The sequence below is a fragment of the Echiichthys vipera genome (genome assembly GCF_963691815.1).
Source record: "Echiichthys vipera genome assembly, chromosome: 8".
NCBI lineage: Eukaryota > Metazoa > Chordata > Actinopteri > Perciformes > Trachinidae > Echiichthys > Echiichthys vipera.
In genome coordinates, this window is record NC_139833.1 from 21,297,915 (window position 1) to 21,321,985 (window position 24,071).

The 24,071-nt window shown below is 40.5% G+C and overlaps 1 protein-coding gene across 4 annotated transcripts in view; it reads right to left on the reverse strand.

The window, feature by feature from the left end:
• Nucleotides 1-24,071, reverse strand: part of LOC310950727 (focal adhesion kinase 1-like) — a 72,123-nt gene that overhangs the window by 16,270 nt on the left and 31,782 nt on the right. For all 4 annotated transcript variants that reach the window (XM_083918684.1, XM_083918682.1, XM_083918683.1 and 1 more), the window contains exons 11-23: nt 23,027-23,134; nt 22,429-22,546; nt 22,035-22,065; nt 21,462-21,532; nt 20,424-20,480; nt 17,038-17,135; nt 16,340-16,424; nt 16,141-16,241; nt 14,878-14,993; nt 14,268-14,368; nt 13,992-14,081; nt 13,678-13,882; nt 4,298-4,409 (exon numbers count right to left, since the gene is read on the reverse strand). In XM_083918684.1, the coding sequence (XP_083774810.1) occupies nt 4,298-4,409; nt 13,678-13,882; nt 13,992-14,081; nt 14,268-14,368; nt 14,878-14,993; nt 16,141-16,241; nt 16,340-16,424; nt 17,038-17,135; nt 20,424-20,480; nt 21,462-21,532; nt 22,035-22,065; nt 22,429-22,546; nt 23,027-23,134 (1,293 nt within the window). The remainder of the gene's footprint in view (nt 1-4,297; nt 4,410-13,677; nt 13,883-13,991; nt 14,082-14,267; nt 14,369-14,877; nt 14,994-16,140; nt 16,242-16,339; nt 16,425-17,037; nt 17,136-20,423; nt 20,481-21,461; nt 21,533-22,034; nt 22,066-22,428; nt 22,547-23,026; nt 23,135-24,071) is intronic.

A 24,071-nucleotide genomic window follows, 5' to 3' on the forward strand; every position in this document is an offset into this window, starting at 1 on the left:
ACTGCCGTGATTGACAGCTGGTCCAATCTTCCTGTTCAGCTCCATTGGAGTTTCCCTGCTGAACCATGTCTTGAGAGAAATTCAGCAGCATCTTAAACCATCTCAAACAGGCAGCCGTTTTAAAACTTCCTCAAGTCTAACTTATTAGTTAATACTGGAAAAATGTTTAATTTGGAGTTTTGGTGCAAGAGAAAAATAATAAATTTAATCTAGATTTAGTTCAAAACTAAACTGATGTCTAAAAAGTGGTTTAAATCTAATCCTTAATTTTAAGGTAGTTGTAAAGTTTGATGAAACAGCTAGGTCAAGGTGACAGAGAGCCAGCTCTGTATGAACAGGCTCTGTATGTATTTATAGGAACTGTCTCAATCCGAGGCTTCACACATTCTTACAGGCTTCAGTAAGATATGCAATAACATATGAATGACTGAATGTATACCCACAGCATTATATTCAATTAGATTTTTTTTATAGTGCCAAATCATAACAAAAGTTATCTCAGGACACTTTACAGAGTAGGTATAGACCACACTCGATGACTTATTTATGATTTACATAGACCCAACAATTCCCCCGTAGAGTACGGTGGCAACGAAAACCTTCCCTATAGGCAGGAACGTCAGACAGACCTGATATTGAGTTATTCTATGTCACACTTGAAGCTCTTTCCTCTTTAACATGCTGAGGACTGGGGAAGGTTCATTATAACAGCATTAGTTCTGGACTTTGGGTTCCACCTTGTTTAAAAAGACCCCCTATAGACCTAATTTTAGCTTCAGTGAAATTTAAAAGAAAACCACAAGATTTATCAGTTATTTCTGTGAGAATTTGCCTTTTCTGGCTTATCCATGATAAACTGTGTATAAGTCACAAGTGTTAGATGCGCTTGACTGTTAGGATTTATGATGGGCATCCTGAACCGGCTAGAAATAGGGTGCAATAATCCGAGGACACATCAACACAATGCCTGACACAAACGCAAATATCTGTAAGTAAATTCAACAGCAACAAATGCAGCATGCCAAACATAAACATGCCCCATTACAGTAAAAAATCACTGCACTCCGTTTAAATAAAAGATTCAAAGATTGGAATGAGTTTGTAAAAACAAAATTAAAATCAAAAAATGTTGCAACATTTTTCAAAATATTTGGCCAACAGAGACTGTATAACGGCGGTAGTCAAGTTGGGAACTTACGGAAAGAAAAGGATGTGGGTGTGAGGAAAGTCAAGTTACTGAAAACTTTAAATACCCTGAAAAAATTGTCTTCTCAATTTTCTTGTTATGAGCAAATGGGCCCAAAATGAGCAGACAGGTTTCTTCCAAAGTTAGAAAAGTTTTGGTTAAATAACATTAGCAGCACTGCATTGTCTCTGCATGTCTAACTGGTTCTAAGTTGGCAAAACTCAGTCAAGATGTGATGACAATTGTTGTGTCGTTTGATTATGTTGCCCGGCCATGTATTCATGATTCTGAACAGATCAAAAGTCAATATAATGCCTGGCTGATCTTATCTGGACTTGCACATCTTTGAATCTGGAATTTTCTCGGACATTTATCGAATGGGGCTACAATCCTGAATGTTGCAACTGTTTTTGACAGAGACACAAAAGTTTCTTTCGTCTAATTAAAAAACAGCTTGAGTGAAGTTTAACAGAACACCACCTGCCTTCAAGTGTGACATGTGTCTTTCAGAGCAGGAGATGGGAAAAGGAGTAGTGGTAGTTACAGGGAGGCTTGCCATCGGACTGTGTGGATGCTGGTGAGTGCAAGCAGTTGGTACTCGGAGGGGGGCTTGAACCAGCGGGGGCCTCCCACATGACGGCACAACAGGGTGTTGGTGCTGGGAGTCAGAGTCAGGTTGTAGAGAGCTATTAGTTTGGCAGCCATGGTGAAAGCCGCTCAACAGCAGGGTTTTAAGATTAGAATTTGTCTTGGGCTGGATGTTTTGGAGGGTGTGGGGACAAATATCTGACATGCTGCAGGGCAATGAGTGAAGGTTGGGACTAGACTGGGTCAAGAGTGGGGAGAAGTGCCAGGACTGACGACCGTTTGACTTTGGCTGGGATGAACAGAGCTGGTGCCCATTAGAAGGAGGATTTGTTTTGTGGGGGCAGCTGCCACCGGACAGGCTCTCTGAACTGCTGTGACGCAGAGAGAGGAAGTTAGCAACAGACTGTGGGGATAAGCTGGCTTTTGATTCAGGATCGAACTTAGTGTTGTGCTGAGAGAAAGAGCGATAGTAGAAAGTGGTGTTTTGAAGCGGAGGTGACTGAGGATTGGGAGAAGAGGAGAAGTGACGGGGAAACTGCAGACATGATGAGTAGAGCTGAGGAGCGGGGGGGTGAGAAGAGGTTAAGGGAGACGAAGGATGAGGGTTTCCAAGGCAGAGGGAAAGCTGTGAGGCAAAGCGCTGGTTTTGATGGCAATGGTGGTGAGGCGAAGGAGGGGACAGACAATCCAGACTGAAGGTGGGCTGCAGGGAGGGACGACGGCTGGGCTGCAAACAGAAAGACAAAAGGCAGAGGACGGAAAAATGGAAATAAAAAAAGGTACCATAGAGGGGGTGAGACAGACAGGAATGAGGCGAAGCAAAGACAGAAATATGCACAACTGTAACCAAAGCCATACAGAACAGAACATTTAAACTCCTTTTGTTGTCAAGGAAATTAAACAAAAGCAGTATTCACTAACACCTGCAACTACATTTAGATTAGAGATTGGGCAACTGCATCCCTGAAGGCTTCAAATAACAAATCTCTCTAATTTTATGAACTACTGTTCAACACATATGGCTTTAGTTAACCAACAGAAGAAGCTAACAGATGCTAACAGCAGGGGGGTAAGTTGGGTGAAACAGCCAGCAGCTGGGGCAACAGGCTGTGAGGTGGGATGGTACTAGTGGAGGGGGGAGTGGGGGTTACTAAAAGAACCATTTAAGAAGTACTGTCATATCTGTGGAAATCAATTATTCACATTCACCATGTTGACACCTTTAAAAAGGGAGCAGGTTATGTTACATGAAAAATGTGGAAAACAAAACGTGGTCAAGGGCACACACAAACACAGTAAGTCTCCCTCATGGGGTAATGGGCCCCTGAGCACCGACATGTAAGAGGCCCCCGCCCACCCTGTCTACACAGGAACCAGACTTGTAGTTGTTTTGCCTCTATTTTTATACATTTTACATTTATCAGTGGTTGTGTTGCACCTCATGTTGTGGTTGTTTTGCTTTCTATTTTTCTTAGTAATTTTGCATAATGTTTGTGGTTGTTTCGCATTTCAGTCAAGCGTTTCTTCGTGGTCATTTTGTGTCTCTTTGGGTTGTTTTTAGTCGTAACAGAATGTGAAGGCTTTTGGTTGTTTAGTGTCCTATTGAGTCGTTTAGTGTCTTTGTGGTAGTTTTGCATCACTGCAGTCATCTTGTGTCTCTTTGGAACTATTTTGTGTGTGTTTGTGGTAATTTAGCGTGCCTTTGTGATTGTTTGGCTTTTTTTTTTAAACGACATTGGGCCCCTCGGTCAATAATCCATTCATGGTCTCCCTTGTTCTAATCTATTAGACTGTAATATCAATCTTAACCTGCCCATCACAAGGTGATCATTACATGAGTTAGCATAATAAGAAATGCACACTGAAAAAAAAAGAAGCAAACTATTACATGTGCAAAAACTCAAAAAAAGTCACGGGGTTAATGGTCCTACATTTGCACATTTTTGTATATGGGCATTCTTCTCATATTATGGGACTTAAAGAGATACTTTACCCATTTGAATCCAGGTCTGTGTCAGGGCAATGTGGCATTGTGTTCAGATGAACAATGTTTTGCCTCTCTTTGTGGGTAAAGTATCTATTTAACAACATACACTTGACACCCCTCCATGAAAAGCCTCGATTCAAGAGCTCAAACCTTCACTTTTGTTGTTCTTGACCTTTATTAGCATAGTGAGGAAACCCCGCATGACAACTGACTTCAGCAATAATTTAACATCTCCAGCGTCACCTGCAGAAACCTTGTACATTCAAGCAGAGGAAACATTAAATCAAATGAGTCATCAGAAAATCATGCCTCAATATTAACAGTGGCAACTTGGAATCATGTGTGATGAAGCAAAGTACAAAAGAAAATGTATCCACATGAAAGCATAACAGCGAGCTTAACTAAAGAGTGCAATGATCAGGACGTCTCAATGCCAGCAGCACAAACACAACAGATACTTAGACTCTGCATGACTACAGCTGTTCCACTCATACAGACAGACGGAGACACAAACACATGGTGTGGTAATGCCTTACTTTTGGTGGGGCTTCATCAGACCCTCCAGAGTCCCAAGAAACAGTGACTTGTCTCCTCATCTCCATCCTACTCCTCTCCTTCTGCTGGAGCTTCTCCTCCTCTAATATAGTGCTGGAAACAAGGGAAACAAACAAAAAGATATCTTTATTCATCTGCTCAAGTGTCAAATGTATAAACTGAACTGTCAGCTTCAGTGACACCCCTCCCCCCCCACACACAGACACACACACACACAGAGATCTTTATTTGAACACATAGTACATTTAAATAAAAGAGAGGGAATATAGGATAATGTAAGAAAATGCACTGGTGGGATGTAAAAGGAACCCGCCAAACATTGAAATAAAAGACAGTCCATTTTCAAATGAGCCTAAGTATTTTAAAGAATGTCTAAAAGAAAGAACAGAACACAATTTCCAAACAAGAAATACTAGATAGAAAAAAAAGGATAAGAGTAAAAGGACGATATATTTGCACTGCTTTCATACACTGTCATATCATCACATCAGTGATGTAGTGTTCCATATTCGTATAACTGGATGTCTGGATGAAAACTGGCTAGGTTAGTTCTGTAGAAACGGAGCACTTCTCACACCGTTTCTACGCAAACTACTCAGGAAAAGTCATATGTCCAATTAGTTAGGAAATGTCTTATTGCTCAGTCTCTAATTACCATTACAGTTAAAGTACCTCATAATCATACTCAGTGAGTCAATACAGTGACACAATAACAAAGAACTAGTCTTCTCTCCTTGCCTTGCAATAGCGCTGGATGGTCTGGATACTGGATACTTTCATTTCTATATTAAGTCTTTAAAAAGAGTAAATTCAGTCAGAGGGTCATCTCCTTTTCTTTCTTTCTTTTAGGTCACATGTTGCCAAAGATACCACATTGATCCTTACTGACCTGTTCCTTGAGAAAACTGCTGCTTAACCAAACCAGACTCCCAGAGGAGAAGAGCTGCTGCTGACGGTTCCACAGAACTGAAAACTGACCAGGTTCAGCAATCCAACACACACAGTCACACACTCTTTCTACTCTCCTCGGCAAGGGTAAGAGCTATTTCTAGTAACATCATTACCCTCCTGTTCTGTTGTCTCCTGCTGTGTGTGTGTGTGTGTGTGTGTGTGTGTGTGTGTGTGTGTGTGTGTGTGTGTGTGTGTGTGTGTGTGTGTCCTTGCACCTGTCAAATTCAGTCTCCGGTCAGGTCTTTTTTTCCTCCATCAAACAAACAATACCAGCAATGAGTTTCCACTAAAATATGAATTTGTGAGGCGGCCGGGGGCTCAGGGGTTAGAGCAGGTGTCCCATATACAGAGGCTTAAACTCCACGACGCAGCGGCCGCAGGTTTGACTCCGATCTGCGGCCCTTTGCCTATCTCTCTCCCCCTTTTCCTATCTGTCCTGTACTATAATAATAAAAATTTTAAAAATAAATGAATTTGTAAAAAAAATCCAACACACTGAACTCTGGCTTGAATACCAACTGCTATGAACAGATAAAAGATAAATATGTCCAGAGGTGATAAAAATGATTTATTACACAATGCCTTATTTTAACATTTGAATTATTAATTACTATTAGTTACTAAATTATGTATTTCTCTAATTTGTTTGGTTTTAAGATTTACAGAGACAACATTAAAACACACAATGGTGTGTCAAAATAACAAAAAGCCCTCTGACTACTCGTAAACTGCATTGTAACTCTGTGATTGAATATCTATTTAACAAGCCAAGTCATGAGACACTGATGAAAATGAAACTGGTCATGTATAATTCTGCCAACCTTGCCTCACATTTTAACATTAAATAACAACATGCATGAATAAGTGTGATGACGATAACATCAACCCACTCTACCCCACCTTCACTGCGCTGCCACCTGGAATAACAACGCCTGTTTGCATTATTCACTCAGGCTGTAAATCGTGGACTTTTCAGCACCACCCTGGTTTACTTTCACATACTTCTCACCTGAGAGCAGCTGGTCAGTACGACCGCTACTGAACTGAGCAGCACCATTTAGATATCTGGGTGTGAGTGCACTGAGATGTAATCCAGACACCCCGGGGCAACTGCTTTCTCTCCCACGTACGCCAAAGCTGCCACAAAGGCAGGTTCACACATTAATATAAACAGAAACTGCATGCAGCTTTGAATATTACATGCCATTACATGTATCGTTACCTCAGCTATCATCATCAAAAGCATGACCAGGAGATGAATCAATGCAAGAATGATTGCACAGAGGCTGAGTCCTAGTCCACCCTCTGATTTCATAAAGGAAGAAAACAAAAAGGTTATGTTATGTCCTTGTAAAAGGATAAAGGATTCCCTCCTTAAGTTACTAACCCAACACCAAGGAAAAAGAGGTTGTTGTTCCCCATCGACTAGATTGAAAATGCTCCGTATGAAATCCATTGTAAATAAATACTTCACCCTCAAAATGACCATCTGTATATCAGTGAGTGTCGCTTTGAATTCATGAAGAAATATTTTTGTCTCATGCCTTCACAGTGAACAGAGAATCAAAAAAACAGAAAAGCCTTACCTTCACACTCCTGTATGATCGATACTACCCAAACACATGCGTTATTGCTAAAACATTCCTATTTATAATCATTTTGCTCCCCTCTAAAGGTTTGCTTGACCAGGCTAACAGTCGGCGGTCAGTCAAAGTTGGGTCGATGGTGGGCGTCCATTGCCCTAGTTTTTGCAGTGTGTCTCAGTCCGTCCTCGTCTGTCACTGTTTGGCTGATTAATCATTGAATTGGCAGTTGATCCTATGCACAGTAAATATAATTTGTTCTTTCAACATCAGTTGTGTTGTTTATGTACCAATTAGCTAACTAGTGCCTTGAATCCATCCTGTTGGAGTCCCGGTTTGCCTTTTGAGTGACAAATGCAGACGACCGCTGTCTGCTGGTATTGAGAGTTATTTCCTCTGACACAGGGGCAGAACGTTCCTGCTTGTTGGCCGTCAGCTTTAATCTTTGCGGTGTCTTCAAGGGCAACTTTTTGGGCGTGACACAGGTGATGCAACAATCAATATACGTTGCCGCTAGTTCTTTGATGCTGGGTTGGTGCGTCTGGGCCTTAAGAAGCTTGCACAGGTGCGCTACTCATCTGTGTAAGTTCAGAGAGTTTTTAAACTGATTCTCTGATATGAGTCTTTATGTTCTTGTTAAATGTGGGCCCCAATTTCTTCAATGCATCATCATCATCATCATCATCACCATCCTCCTCTCTGTTTTTTGATTCTCTGATAACCATTGAAAAAATTGTGATGAATTCAAGGCAACACAAACAAACGATCAACTTGTGGGTGAAGTATTCCTTTAAGATAAAACTAACTAGTGTTCATGTTTAGGAAGTGTACATAATTGCTCCTCCAAAACTGCTTTAGATTGAACCCATAGTTACAGTAGCATCCACTGAATGCAGCACACTTTTACACAAAGTTCTGTAAAAGGAAAATACATTTCATTCTGTTACAGGCTGACAACACAGCATTTAAAATAGCCTGATGACACAGAAATGCACATAAAAGAGACAATACCTTTAGAACAGGCAAGTATCACCACAGTGTATCCAGACAAGCCCTTTTAGGAGAATAACCTCTAAAATGATGATGGGCAAGTGGCTCTGATACGCTGCTGAAGGTCAAAACGAATAACTGCAAAGGATCCCAGCAACGCTTAAAGGATAAATTATACGACTCCTGGCAGGATCACTAAAACATGTCCTCTTGTAGCTGAGCAAACCCCCACAAATAGACTCCACTGTCAAGATAATATGATCGGAGCGTTAGGAGCCTCGATCCACTAGCTTTGACCATGGGAGTACAGTAGTTCTGCATTTTACACGCAGGCACGCACGCACGCACGCACGCACGCACACACGCACACGCACACACCCGCGCGCACATGCGCACACACGCACACACACGCACGCACGCACACGCACACGCACACGCACACACACACACTCCAACAAAGGAAAACTGTAGTAGCAGCTGAGAGGTGCATATTTTTTGGCAGGAGAGACCTATAATTGATATTATGATATAAAAGCCAGCCAGACCGAAAGTGAACCAAATTGTATGACCTTATAAGGCGTCACTTTTCCCTATTAATAGCCAGTGACCACAGTTTACGTGGTCAATATTGACTTGGTTTCCAAGACACTGGATAAGGCACATTATGCTTTTTCTTAATGCCAACATATCACAGACAATAAATAAATGTTCCTAAATGTGTCAGATTAGCATTCAAATGTATTTTTCTCATGTACGTTTCCATATGGGGTTTTCAACCCATTAAAACATACAACCACAAACATACTGTACATGGGTCTGACTAATGAGCGGACCTCCATGCATACTCATTTGGAGCCAAAATAAGAACGTGAGATCAGGAGGACAGTAAAAAGGTCAGGAAGATAAAAAAAAGTGCATGAAAAAAGAGGCAAAGAGAGTATAAGAGGAGTAGAAAAAGAGGAAAGCTGACACTGGGAACATTGGACGTGTAATGGTGGTGGAATTTAAGGTGTGAGTCATGCTGGTTTTAAACATACTCATAAAACCACAGGAGTTAAATATGTTTCTGTGTGTGAGAGAGAAAGACAGAGAGAGAATGTGCATGTTGAAGGAAACAACAATGGCATCTTGCTGAGATGCTTAAACCTGTGTTGTTCTACTTGTGAATAGGAGTTCAAGCCTCAATATTAACAATATGATGTAAAATTACATACCGTAACTAGCTTCTCCAGGGGAATTCAGTTTTGACTGAGAAGAAAAATGATATGAAAACTGTGGAGATTACTCTCATTTCAACTCTTGATGATACCCTTTCAGTAATATTTTGAGATGACTGCACACACTCACATGCAGTAAGTGCTATGTCTGGACTCTTAGCTGCGGGAGCAGGCGGCCTTTCTGATTTTAGCTGCTTTTCCCACATCAACTACTCACAGAACTTCATCTGAATTTATTATCATTTTGTGGGTTTTTGATTTGAAGGCTAAGTCTCGCCATCTCAGTGCAGTACCTCTCTCCGCTTGAACGGTTAGTGATGCGTTGCTGGGGGGCGCTGTTTTTCCAAAACACAAATATCACTAAAAATCAATGAGGGTAAATTTAAAAAACAGAAAATCATAATTGAATGTAAAGTGGGAGAGGCCAGGCTAAATCTATTTGAGTCTAACCTATTTGGACAAATAAGCTCCATCAGCTGTTTCCACTGTAGATTTGCAGTGGTACTTTTACAGCAGCCATGCAAAACTCAAGTTTTATCATTACCACCAGCACTACTACTGTTATTATGGTCTTATCATCATCAGCAGCATCATTTCCAAAAAACTGCAGGTCTGTTCATGTCTGAAAGAGTATGAACTGTTGCTTCATGCTGGCTCTACTCCTACTGCACCTCTGTATGAACGACAAACGGAAAAGAAACAGTGCCAAGTTTACTAAACTATTAGATATCACTTCACCTACTTATATTTGGCTGGTTGTTAAAAGGAGGGTCTGAGATCTAATACTGAATCTCTGTCCTAGTCTCCAGCACTGGTATGGTATCCAGTATGGTCTGGTTTGTTTGTATTTTGTTAAACCAATTACAATGTTTTTGGCTGCGCTAAGGCTGAGAGTGGAAATAGGGAAAGGGGAGGAGGCATGGCGCCCTACTGTACATCCTGTAAGCCAGACTATCTCTGTCCAGACAGGAGTCCCAACTCTGTTACACAAAGCAGAGCAAAGGGTCTTAAAAAGCCTTACAATACATGAAAACATCTCAAATCAGCCCTGTTAACATTAAAATGTGTCTTTGGTGGACACCTGTAAGGGCATCTGTTCACACCAGGCAGCAGTATGAGGCTCCACATGTGTCTTGAGTGACCACTAAAAACAAACACGTACATCATTTCTCTTTGCAAAGCCCGAATGACCAAAAGTCGTCCCTGCTGCGGACAGGGCCTTCAGAGAGCCGGGGATAAGAGCAGTAGTGCAAGTGTTTGATCTGTGCAGAGCACCGGACAAAAACAATAACACATCACCTACAGTATGGTAATAATAATAGAGCTACCTACAGGCTACATCTATAGACCTATTGTAAAACACACGCCACTGAAGAAATCAAAACAATACACACTGGGTCTATTCCTTGTTGTCCAGGCAAATCAAATCCCCAAAGATGTTTGATCTTTACAGGCTTTTCCAACTGTTATGATGTCATGGACAAAGCCAGTGAATGAGTACGTAGTTCTGCTAATAGTTGAGATGGCGGTCTTTCAGTGGGGCCAAGGAAACAGCAGCGTACACACACAAAAAAATGCCACCCCGTGCGGCCCAGACCACCTCAGACTGTAGGCTGAGTGATCCGATCTCTGTGTGCGTTAATACATGTACTTAGAGTTGTCCACTATGATTGGATCACTCAGAACGTATGTTGCCAGGTCTGAACAGAGCCTTAGTAAAATTAAACTTGTTGGTGCTGTTTTGTGAATGCATGTTGGGGGAAAACTTTGATCTGAGGGCTGGGGGTGCGTGTTAGCATCCTATCATTAGCATTACTTATAATCACATACTGTAACACCACACTGGCTGGCATAAATCATCAAACATGTCAGGTTTATGGAGTATCTCTCCTCTCCTCTGGGCACCAGATGATGACTGACACCATGCCCCAATGTACTTGTTATTTCAATTTGAATATTTCAAGCTTTTGAACATTTGATAAAACATTTTACAAACTGTCTGGCCCAGTTATGCGTATGAGATTATATGACTCATTAATAGGTTGGACCCTTCCTGTCTAAAGAGGAATATCACTGATGATTTACCTTGGGAATTATGCAGCAAGAGTTTAAATTGCATACAGTGTTGTCTGGCTCTGCCTTATCTGATCACATGCCCGGGGAATTGTCTCTTCATAGATAAGAACTCTGTCTCTGGGCAAAGCCAGTAACGAGGCAGTGATGTATCATTTAACAAGAAGGCAAGGCGTGACCGAGAAATCTCATTTAAACCATCTCTGTCATCATCACATCCGTTACCATGCCAGCTATGTCATCAGAGCAAACAGGAGGTAAAGTGCGGTCTGTGAAGTATTTGGACCGATTTGTTTTGGCTCCATTTGAAAAGAAACAATCACTATGAGGTTAATGACTTTCAGGTTTCATTCGTGGGTGTTGCTACTATCAGCAGCTCTTGCTACTATAGGAACTAACATAATCACACATGAATACAATTAGGCTTATCGAATTCACAAGTCTCATCTTACCAGTCAGACCCAATTTATGATATTCCAATAATTTTTTGGGAACCCATTATGCAGAAAAATTTAAATGCATCATTTTAGAATAGGTGAAAATAACACATTTGCACTACATTTTTCTGCCGCAAACTGTCTGGCATTATCATAAAGTGGGCATGTCTGTAAAGGGGAAACTGGGGGATACCCGCAGGAACCATTTTCATTCAGATATCTTGAGGTCAAAGGTCAAGGGACCCCTTTAAAAAAAGTTTTCAGTTTTTCCCCTCGCCAAAACGTACTTTTGACTTGGAGTGTTGCTTTTCTCACTACAGCCTCTAAAAGATGGATATGTCGGCTCGTGAAAGTGATTACAATTGAATGGAATTGAGCAAAGCAGGCGATATGGACACGGAAAGCAGTGATGCTCAAGGCCGCCCCCTCGCAAGAAGAGAGGCACTGGACACCCTCTTTGGGGAGGACTAGTTTGAAAATATGGATGTGAACGAGCTAGAAGCTTGTTTCAGTGAGCCATACATTCGTCCTCAGCAAAACCCACTGGAGTGGTGGAAGTCCAACAGGAACCGGAACAAAAAACTGAGCGTTCTGGCAAAGCAGCACCAGCATGCCAGCTTGTGCCAGCGGAGCGCCTGTTCTCCACAGTGGGATGATCATTAAGAGAATGCGAACGACGATTTAATTACGTTTTTGTAAGGAAACAATGTTTTGAAGTTGTGGTTGTGAAAAATAAATCCTTTAAAGGATAACTGTGACTGTTTTGATTGAGAATAAGCTTTACGTGTTGGGTAGGCTGTATTGCTGTGCATCATTATTTCTGCAGAAAGATGCATTGTGATCTAAAAAAAGATTAGGACAAAATGAGTACTCTATTGGCCCTTGAGGAATTGATGCAATCCCTGGATCTTGGAATGAACTACTGTATGTACAAAACATCTACAACATGTATCCTCTGACCACACATTAACACAGGAAACAACACTTCAACGTAGTATTTTAAACTGGATTAAATCAGAGCAGAGGATCCAGTCTGCCATCTCAATGAAAATAAGTAGGCACGTGAAAGTGACCTCAGCTGGATAAAATCATGTTCATCTTCCACGGTTCACTTTGCTCTAATGTTTAACCAGCAGCCAAACACAAAGGCCAAAGTATGTTCATTCATTTTAAATGTATAATATCTGCCGCAGCTTTTGGTCTGCTGTTATATAACCATTATTAATACAGACAGTGATACCTGCTGTTAAGAAGGCGTAAGGAAACACCTCCTCTGGAAAAAAGAATTTACTGTGGCACATTCCTTTATCTCAACAACGACTGGCAAAATGGCAAAGATTAACATGCAGGGGATTCACATTGACCAAATATCATAACCTCACTTTTACAAAGACACACTGAAACTGAAACTAGTGTTATTGTTTGTGTTATGGGGGTGATTTATTGAGAGACTGTCTAATTAAAAACATTCATTTTTCAGTGTCTATGTTCAAATTCAGCGCAACGAATGTAATTAATACACCACTGGACTTGTTTGACACACGTTACATCATTGTTTGAGCTTCTTTCACTTACTACACTACACCAAAAGCTTACTATAAATGCCTAGTGCAAATAGACACAGAGCAGAGCAAGAATAGGGAGAGATCTCGGCAGAGGTTACTGTCTTAGAGAAGCTGCAGCTCTGTCTTTAAGGCAGAGTGCAGATATTGGTATCATAAGAAAGTAGATGGCCTAAAGCATCCACTGGGAACCATGTCATGCTTGCCTGTCAGGAGGGTTGTAAGTATATCATGGTTATTCAGTGGCGAGCCCACACCATCATTTTCTTTTGTTACTCTACTATACTGTATATGTGCAGCTATTGTGATGTGAGTTCAAGTTCAGTTTATTATTTTCAGTCAAAGTGACTTTAGAGTGTGTGTGAGAGAACAAAGACAAAGAAGGTGATTCTGCAATAATGACACACGTATAATAAGTTCAGTAGCAGATTTTCTCATTCTCACAATGTAGAAGAGATATGTGCGTTGGAGGTTCGCTCCTCCTCAAACTGTCCAATCTCAGTTTGCTCACACTCACCGAGACACACAAACCACACTCCCTGACGTACCTCAGTTGTGTTTTGAGTTCGGTGAAGCGCGGCCTCTTGCTGGGATCATACGACCAGCACTTTGTCATCAAGCTGTAGAGAGTAGGAGGGCACTGAGGGGGCATCGCCAGTCGCTCGCCGTTTTCTATCCTTCCGATGACATCGTTGTTCTTCACACCCTGGAAAGGCTTGATGCCGAACATTAGAATCTCCCACATGCAGACACCTAAGGAAAGACAGAAAAACAGAAAAACTCATTCACCATGAGACTGAGACAGACACTCGCTGCGAAAAGCAGAGACCGAAAAAAGAAGAAAACACAGAGATAAACTTACCAAACATCCAGACATCACTGGCCGTGGTAAACCGTCTGAAGTTGATAGATTCGGGAGCCATCCATTTTATAGGCAGTTTACCTTTAGATGCTGAAACACAAAAATCAGGAAAGCTGTGTTACACTTTATTGATCAGCTTGGTTCATGTCATGAATGTAAAGAATAATATTGATCATTCCTCCATGTGTTATCACTGACGAAATAACAATTTAAAAAGGAGACAGCGAAACCTGCATCCATGGGAACACTGTGCATGTATAGAGGTGTTATATTTACCTTTATAATAAGAGCTATCTTCCATGTATCGAGACAAACCAAAGTCCCCAAGTTTTACACAGTCAACTGTAGACACCAAAACGTTCCGTGCTGCGATGTCCCTGAGGACAGAACCAAAATGAGAGGACAATTTATTCTGTTTAACTACATCAGAGATATTCAACAGTTTATACCATATAATTAGTATGGGGTCCCTGCTCTGTCTCAGCTACAGGGTTCTTGGCCTAAAAAACACTGAAGACCCCAGATCTACTTAACCGGACACATTAAGTAATAATTTACTAATAAAAATACCCATAATAATTTTCATGTGTAGTGTCTGGAAAAACAGCACCCTAAGATTTCTAGTATCCCTCATTGAAACAATATTTATTTTCCCATATCACAATATGTCTTTTCATTGTAATTCCTCCAGTGGGTGCCAATACCAGGCTGTGGTTTACATAAAATATGTATTTGCTATAAAATATTAATTCATTTATTATTAAGTAAATTGATCCATGATTTCATATGTAATGCACTACTATTCATTTTGAATATAGAATATGAACTTTTATCATTGAAAAATATCGTGGTATATTAGGGGAGTTTAGGAGAGCCTAATGCATACCTGTGTACAAAGCGCTTGCTCTCCAGATATGCAAGTGCCGTGCTGAGCTGGTATGAATACAAGATGAGGGTGGCCAAGTCTAGACTGTACTTCCTCACCTGGAGAAACGACCGTAACTACGAAGGACAGAGAGAAAACCAGGAGGCAGAAATGGTTAAAGTAGACAGAGATACAGAGAGTGAGACACAGAGAAATAGAGACAGGAAGAACAACAACAGTAACTTAAACAGTTCTAGAAAACAAGCAGTGCCATTGCAACAACAGACAGGATCTATGTGAGAAGAAATGAACGGAGACATTATCCTTCATGTCAACTGCATAATGTGTGACATAGAGGGTGAGGGTGTATTTAACTAGATGTTAGGGTTGTCTACTGTTCTGCCGCATCATGAGCTCAGATGTGCCTTCAAAATGTGCTTATTATGAAAACAATATCACAAACCAATGCAAACAGAAATACACATAAATGTTGGAGAAATTGTGCTTCAAACCAAAGTAAATGAAATGTATTACTCAGTAAGTAGTCCTGCATTGCTGCACGAGTTAACATTCTTCCAAAATGGGAAAACACTGTGGGCTGTTTGCATTTCTTTAAAACAATCACAAAGTTTTGGGTGGCGCTGGATGCAGTGACGGTGCCCTTGCAAAACCACAGCAAAATAGATAGCAGTGGGGCGCCCAGAGTGGCGAGCAGGCGCCCCATATAAAGAGGCTAAAATTCCTCGCCGCAGCCACCCGGATTTCGACTCCGACCTGTAGCCCTTTGCTGCATGTCCCTCCCCCTCCTCCATTTCCTGTCAACCTCCAGCTGTGCTATCAAAATAAAGGCCTGAAAAAGATAGACTACTAATTTTTTCGAATAGTTCCAGAGGATTTATGTCATCTTTTTTGGTCTTGGTCTTGTATTTTTTGGCAAGACGTTTATACATTCATTTCCCAATATGTTAATTCTGAATTTTCCCTTTCACAAAAAATAGCTTCTTTTTTTTTTTTAACCTTCTGCCAAGGCAAACCAATACTAAATGTTCCATTTATAAACCATACTTTCTCCATTTTGACACGCCAGATGTCAGGCTTTATACCAAAACTGTGTAGTAACTCCATGAAGATGTTCAATTTTTACTCATTTTCACAGACAAAATTTTTCACTGGAAATGCGCACTTTCTTTAAACAAATACTGAAAAAAATGTACGTTTTTTAAATAACTTTTTAACACATGCACACATTCTTGTAAACTGCCAGGTATGTGCAGGGTGTCCTACCTCTCCGAGTGTGCAGAGCTCCATGATGATCCAAACCGGATTGTCTGTGATGACTCCCATCAGCTTGACAATGTGGGGGTGGTCAAACTGACGCATGGTCACTGCATGGAAAGAAGACAGGTTGTTGCAAGTATTTCTGTGCTAAGGGGGATATTCTGCAAACTATAGGTAACATTTGGGAAACACACAGGGAACTTACATGCTTCTTGTAGAAACTTTTCTCTGACGCTGTCGGACGTAGAGTTCTTACACGTCTTCACTGCCACCGACAGGGCTGGGTTCTCCTGCAACAAACAGATCCAAGCAAATAGCATGATCAGCCTTATAACAGACACATCTACACTAGAGATCAAAAGGAAGGGCAGGTTCTCATCAATTAAAATGCCCAAGTATTTATAAGATGTGACCATTTCAATTTCAACCCCATGAACACTTGACAGCCGAGAAAGGAAGCCGCTTTCCACTTGAAAATAGCATGGTCCTTGATTTATCTGCATTCAGCACTAACTTGAGCTGAGTTAAACTGAACTGAACCATGTTCAAGGATTACTGCAACAATTTAAGTGAGTATAAAGCTGAAAAATACGAACAATAAATAACTGTATCATCAGCATAAAAATGGGACACAGCATCAGACAAATTATCACAAAGAAATATCAAAGACAAAGAAGGTGAGACTGCATTAATAAACACCCACATACATATAACAAGGTCAGCAACAGATTTTTTTCAAATGTAAGAAGATGAACCATTGCTGTCTCTACAGGACTCATGGTATAATGCTACAACATTTGCATAGATTTGCATTTTTAATAGAATTATTCAGTTATAAAGCTACTACAAATCAAGAGGTATGGATATTAAACGTGCGTGTGAGAAAGAGACTACTGTACATACCGGGCTGATGTAGACTCCTTGGTGGACGTCTCCAAACTGACCCTCACCTATGCAGCGTCCCAACTCAATACGATCTCGCTGAATCTCATAGTCCCGTGCTATATACACAATGCATAACATAGACATGAACACACACACATGGGTACAGACGCACACATATACACACACAGAAGACCTTCAGATACACACACTTCTTAGTCAGCTCTTGCTTTACCAAGCTTGTCAGAGTGCTTAATACAGTGCAGTTTGTTTAATTCTGCCTTTAATGGCAGAAAACGTGCAAATGATTCTGTCGAGCATCAGCATTATAAACAATTCTTCCAGCAAATTTATATTTACATTAATGGAAAACATTTCAGACTCGATATCATGGTGTAGAGGTAACCTTAATTTCATGCGTGCAATATTATGTGGGGCCATCTTTGCAATTCAAATGTAATTATCATGCATTTCCTTCCAGATGAATAAAGTGATTCCACCTTCCTACTTTGACAAGCTTAGTGTAGAGCAATCAGCATATCTCTATTTCAACAGCATGCAACAACAGCATCAGCAAACAACAGCCAGACATGCCATGAAACACTCACTAAACTAGATGTAATATGGATAAAGTCAGGTGGATTATAGTACATAGTAGATTGTATTATTGGCAGGTATTCAAAGCTCACAGGGTGATTCAGGACCAGCGGTACATTGCTTAGTCTAAAAGAAATTTGCATCTCTGTTTTTACAGTCAGGCTCTTAAAAAATTACAGAAGCCATGGGAGGCAAACAAAGCTATCAAGGATTTCTTGTTGTAATTGTCATTTTGGGAGGCTGAAGTGCACAACTACGCCATATTATGTTCTAAAAGGACTGAAATCATTCATGTTTTCTTCCAGGTGAGTTTGAATAAATAAATAAAAACTCCACTGAAAATAAATACATATAACGTTGTATAAACTTCCTAACACACACACACACATAAATGCACCTTGTGTTTAGAGTGCATGGAGACATTGGGAGTGGTGCACTTCAGCCTTCTGTGGCTGAAAGGCGGAATTACAACAACAGACATGTTAACGTCATCCTGAAATGAATTATTGCTCGCCTCTCAAGGCTTCTGTAAAGAATGCACCAATTATATATTATATATTAAACCAATTAAATATTATATATTTAGAAAGTAAGACTCAAAAGGTCAGTGAAATGCTGGCTGTTAAGAGGCTGCTGCTTTGCTGACACTGTTGACCTGACTTTGTCCATGTAATCAGCATATGAATATAGCATACATGAGCATACAGGGTTTGACAAATCTCTGACTTCTCTTTTATACTGTTTACAGTTGTGAAATGCCCAGCACATGTGCGACCTTCAGAGACATTGACTATGCTGGGCAATAAAACGCCTTTTAGTGGGAAAGAGACTAAATTAAGTTTCAACATACAGAAACAAAAATGTACAGTTGGCCATAATTAAAGCCTGTGTGCCCTGGCTCTAAATGTCGCCCATGTAACCTGATCCTATATGGTTCAACAATGAACTACCCTGTTTGTTAGTGGCTTGGGTTTAAAATATTACAGTTTGTATATATATACTGTTATATATAGTAGTTTAAACCCTTCTGTCTTACTGCACGTCCTCCTAAAGGCTGAAGTTCTAATTGGAACATGCTCTGAGCCACCTCGCATGGTTAAACGATATATAAAATGTTTTTCAACTGTTGCCATGTAGTTGTTACACTGATGTGTTCCAACAACTTGCATCAGGTGAAAAATGGGTATTTATCTTCACAGTCATGTAACTGAATACAGTCTGTTCAACTGTTATTTCTACATTAAACATTTAAAATACACAACACGATCCTTGTCCAACAATTGGGGTTTAGCTCTGAAGCTACCATCAATTCAGCACATCAAACATCAACAGAGGGGGTCGAATAAACAGGCTTCATGTACAGAAATAAATTCTGTTTTATTTTACAGTTGCAAGCAAACATAAAATAAGGATCACAACCACCACCAAATCAAAGTGCCATCACAATACAACCAGACTTATGGTATGTTCCAATCATTACCTTGATCTAGTCCATAGTATTCTGGGAAAATGGGTTAGTGATAGGAGACAGAAATAAATAACTAGCTGTGAGTACAGAGATCCGTCCATTGTGACTGCAGTCTTAAACAGTTGCCATGATTGTAGGTTGGACAGTGATGCAGTTAAGTTAGAGGTGCTGTATGTCAGTGACTAATAGGAGTGTCACGATTCTACAAATCCCAGAATTGATTTGACTTTTGATTTTAAGGTCACAAGTCGATTTAGCTTCAACTTTCACGCTACGCCATTGTTAGACTAGGGATTAGTCTTGATTAGTAGATTGTTGGTTTTATGCTTGACAACTGTCATTAACATTTTCATATTTTTCTTGGGTATGTTTCTCGCTTTGGGTGCAAGAGGCCGCGGGTTCAAATCCCGGATGAGCCCCAAATTTATTTTAAGGAAGAAAAAAGGAAACATAGACAATGGGATATCTGAACGAAGAGGTGACAAATATCAGTACAATACAGTACATATGCTGCATACGAACATTAAGCTAGAGCTTCATCAAACTGGTTATCGTGGTTATTTTTGAGCAGAAGTGAAACCAAAACAGAAGGTCAGCTTTCTTTTGTTGTTTAATGTTAAAGCGGCCCCTAGTGGCAACGCTTAACTTCACCTCGTTTGCATCGCATTACGATTTTCAGACACATTCCAGAACGCACCGTCTCCTGAAATTGATCTTGTGTAGCACAAAGCGTCTGCGTACACGAGTAGGCCATGTTTTCATCATTTGTTGTTTACATAACTCACAGGGAAGGCAAAACGGTGCCACATCAGTGGAAAAATCATGGTGGAGAGATCCTGCTTTGGATTTCCATGATCAAAACTAAAAGCTCATTTCAAATGATTTATAATTTAGAATTTAAACTGTGACACCCCTGGTGACTACAGAGATGTAAAAAATGTGTCCCTTAAATTAAATAACTAGTTCCAGGATATTCAAAGCCATTTGGTGTTTTGTGTGAAGAAGGTTAATTTTTGCTGTGTACATACAAAGAGCAAAAGCAAGCAACAAACACACACCCCAAAGTATAGCACCTCATTTAGATGTGTAAATAGCACAGGAGCACTGATGTGCTTCTTGCTTGGCAGCAAAGTTAGAGGTGCATAGAATTACATTATCTTTTTGTCTTATTTGTGCAGGTTTAGCGGCAGCTAAAAGCCACACAATCTTTTTGTGAATTTGTCTAACAGTATGCTGCACAGCTCTGAAAAGATCCACAGATCGACAGAGCACACACACGTGCACAATGTCACTTTGTGCCTCCACTTGTCACATTGGCTGCCTACAAAGTGTGTGTACTTACTTGAAGGCATGGTATAGGTGTCCTCCTCATCTATGATCTCAGCATAGTCGTCCGTTTCTGCGGAGCCAGGGGGCGGCGGGAGGGGGGAAAAAAGGGCCAAAAAACATCAAGTCTCAGTCGGTGACACACAAAAGACAAATTTTCAATTCAAAAATGATTCGTATCACCTGAAAAACTGCAATTATAACCCAATATTGCAATGAAGTTAATAAAATCACTGCATGCAACTCAAGAAGTTTTCTGAACACACGCTCACAAATAAATAAAGAGTGAAAACAGCAACAGTGACCGAAACACAGCATCATCAGACAGAGGTACCTTTCCAAAAGACCGTCACCATACCCGATTCCAAACACATGCACAACAATTTAAACTTTCATGTACTGTAAAACAGCTGAGAGGAATATAGGCAAGAAGAGGGCAAAAGAGAGAGAGACAGAGACGGACACAGAGGAGAGGAAAGGGGAGGGATGGAAACGTTCATTCTTTCCAGAGAAACAAGTTAAAGAATAACAGGCTGAGTCATGGATAAGGCCCAAACAGTTAGAGGCAGATACAGAGAGATACTGTACACACATAAAAAAGAGCAGGAATCTCATTGAGTTACTAATACAGGATGGTTAGGTTAATAGAAAGAATGTTGTTTACCATCGCCACTAGTGTGACCTGCAGAAGCCACATGCAGCATGAAACACACACACAGAGGGAATCAAAGGGAGATACGTGTTAGTTTTACTGTTAAAAGATATAAAAACAAGTTCACAGATATTATGACTCAATGCTTTATTCAAAGTCATCTTCATTTAAATCTGTGTAACTTTGAGTTAGTCAGAGGTCAGTAGACAGGGCAGAGGCAGACTGACAGTGACTAAATCTCTTTATGGGAGCAGCTGGAGAGACAAGGACTCTTCACTGCAATCTATGAAGCCTTTATCTAACTGTTAGCAGTCACTGTCATTCGTGACATTTAGAGCAGCAGACAGACAGGAACGTTAACAGAGCAACAGGAAAAGGATAAAGCGAGACAGGAGTTTATACCTGAGACACAAACAGCTCGGGTCCGAACTCCGTCCATCCGTTTTTCCATCCGCCTCTCATGATTCGAAACTCTGGACACAAAGAGGTGAGAAAATCAGCTTTTGGCTCATATTCATCTAAAGCTTCCAGAAGACAGTTGCACAGCCAGAGGAATGGAGGATCCTCCCACATCCTGTCATGTGTGTCTAACTTTACAATGTCCAACATTAGAACATTAAGAACAAAAAAAAAAGGGTCTATTTCTTATTAAAGAATATTATATCCACTATATAAGCAATTTAAGGACTGAAATGTATTCATTGAGCTTTGGACTAAAAACATATTACTGTCAGCAATTCTCATTCAAATTTCCATCAAAGCACATTCTGAATCACTAAATTAAATGAGTAACAACTAAATAAAAACAACTGAAGACATCAAACAACGTTGTTGTGGTTAATGGGAAGAAATCAGATTTTATTTTCTACTGCAACACCTAAACCTCAACTAAAGCTCTTTTATGTCTCACAGGAAACGGACAACTTATTTTCACTTGATGAATCAACTTATGAGACAAAAAGAGTGCTGACTTACTTGGGGATAGACGGCAGAGCTCTGTCCCCCTCTGCAGACACAACAACATGAGTTAGACACAGAACCTCACAACTACATCACTGAAACCATTACTTTGTAGCCGTAGTTATTTTTAGAAAAGGCTCGCTTAACATCGGCTGGTTATTCAAAGTGACAAGCGTAAAGCCTTATTAGCCACAATCACACCTCGATACGTTTGAAAGATGGCTGACGGCAATTTCAACCTTGAGTTCTATTTATAGTACATGTTGTTTTGTTTGTTTTTTTCACCAAGTTACTGTTGTCAAAACAACACACACACCTGAACCATTATAATGCTGCAATAGATCAGAACATATCAAAATGCGTGTGTATAGTGAGCACACAAAATACATAAGGAAGTTGTGCGTTCTACCTTTGTGGACTCTGACGATGAAGGAGTGAGTAGCTAAGGAGACGAGCCGACAGTAGCCGTCAATCAAGTCAGCCATGTTTTCTGCTGTAGTCAGCGATGCCGTGGTGACTGTGAGGGGCTGCACACACACACAGGATTAGTGGGACAGAGTGTTGCTTCACAGTGACACAATGAGAGCTTTATTAGGGATGTCTTCTACCAGTGTGCGCGCACATGCACGCACGCACACACACACAGACACACACGCACATGCAAACACACTTTTGACAGGCACACTCATGCAGACACTCGAGTACAGATGGCAACACCCGCCTTCCCCCTCCCAAGTGCCTTTTTCCTTCCCTCCTGTCCACTTTTCAGATTGTTTACTACTACAAGTTACAATACAATGTTTAACAAGCAGATTTCTCACACATTTAAATTATTTAACAAATACAACATGACATATTATTGCAAACTTAATATCCAAACAACAGGCAACAATGTTTCACAATGGAAAACCAAAGGAATAATATTCAATGTGCGTGTGTGTGTGTGTGTGTGTGTGTGTGTGTGTGTGTGTGTGTGTGTCTGTATGTGTGTGCGTGTGCGTGTGTACCTCTGGAGCTCCTGCTACGTTCAGCTGCAACATGCCTTTTCTGTCCTTCTCTTCCATAGCAGAGTACTGGATGGCCTGAACCTGGTTAAAGTTAGCTAAGTGTGTAGGCTGCAGACAAAAAGACAGACAAACATGTTCATTCAGCGCGGTGGAAAATGATCTTTTCAAACAACTGCCAATCATTCATGCAACAATGTACAAGGCTGAGACATATTTCTTTCCATGGTACCAGTTAGTCATGCATTTCTATTTTTACACACAACAATGCCTTAAAACACTAAGTACTAGAAAACCAATGTCACGCACCAGCTAAGTGTAAGCTCAGATGTGATCCAGTTTGAACCAGTTTCTAACTTAGATCTGAGTTAACGCGCTGCTAACATTATAAGAGTTGGAACAGCTGAAATAGTTAAAACGTAGACATAAGTTATAACTAAAATCTTACACCTAGCCTAGCCCTTAGTAGGTGTAAAGTCCTTTGTGCATTAGTGCTTGTCTCGGCTCATCGTGTTGAAAGGTGGCATAACTTGGAGGATGAAGAGGAGCGACCTGCTGTTTTGCGTCAGCAACAAGTTTTCTGTGATATATTAAATGCCTCCGATATTTCCGATGATTTTGACTTTTTGGTTTATACAGTTTCACCGGTCGATGCCACTCGTTAATTTGCTCTAGCTTTAGATTAAGGTTATATTATCACCTTATCATAATGCTTTGTCCTAGTTTACGCACCTTTTTGTTGTTGTTTGGTGATTAATGTTATTTGTAGCCATAAGCTTCTTCGCTATTGTGTAGCAAACTGCTCAAAGACAATCGGTCACGAGAGACAACATGGTAATAAATAATAGTTGCCTGAAATCAGACAGAATTGTCAAATAGTTACATCTTCAGTCAACTCTGTGGCGTGGATTCAAAAGGTCTAGACCCAGAGAAAAACACTGCATCAATGGTGTTGCTTTTCACTGATTGGCCACAGAGAGAAAGTTATTTTCTTCGATAAAATTATAATTAGTGAGGACTTAACGCTAAAATAACTAAAATTAACCTT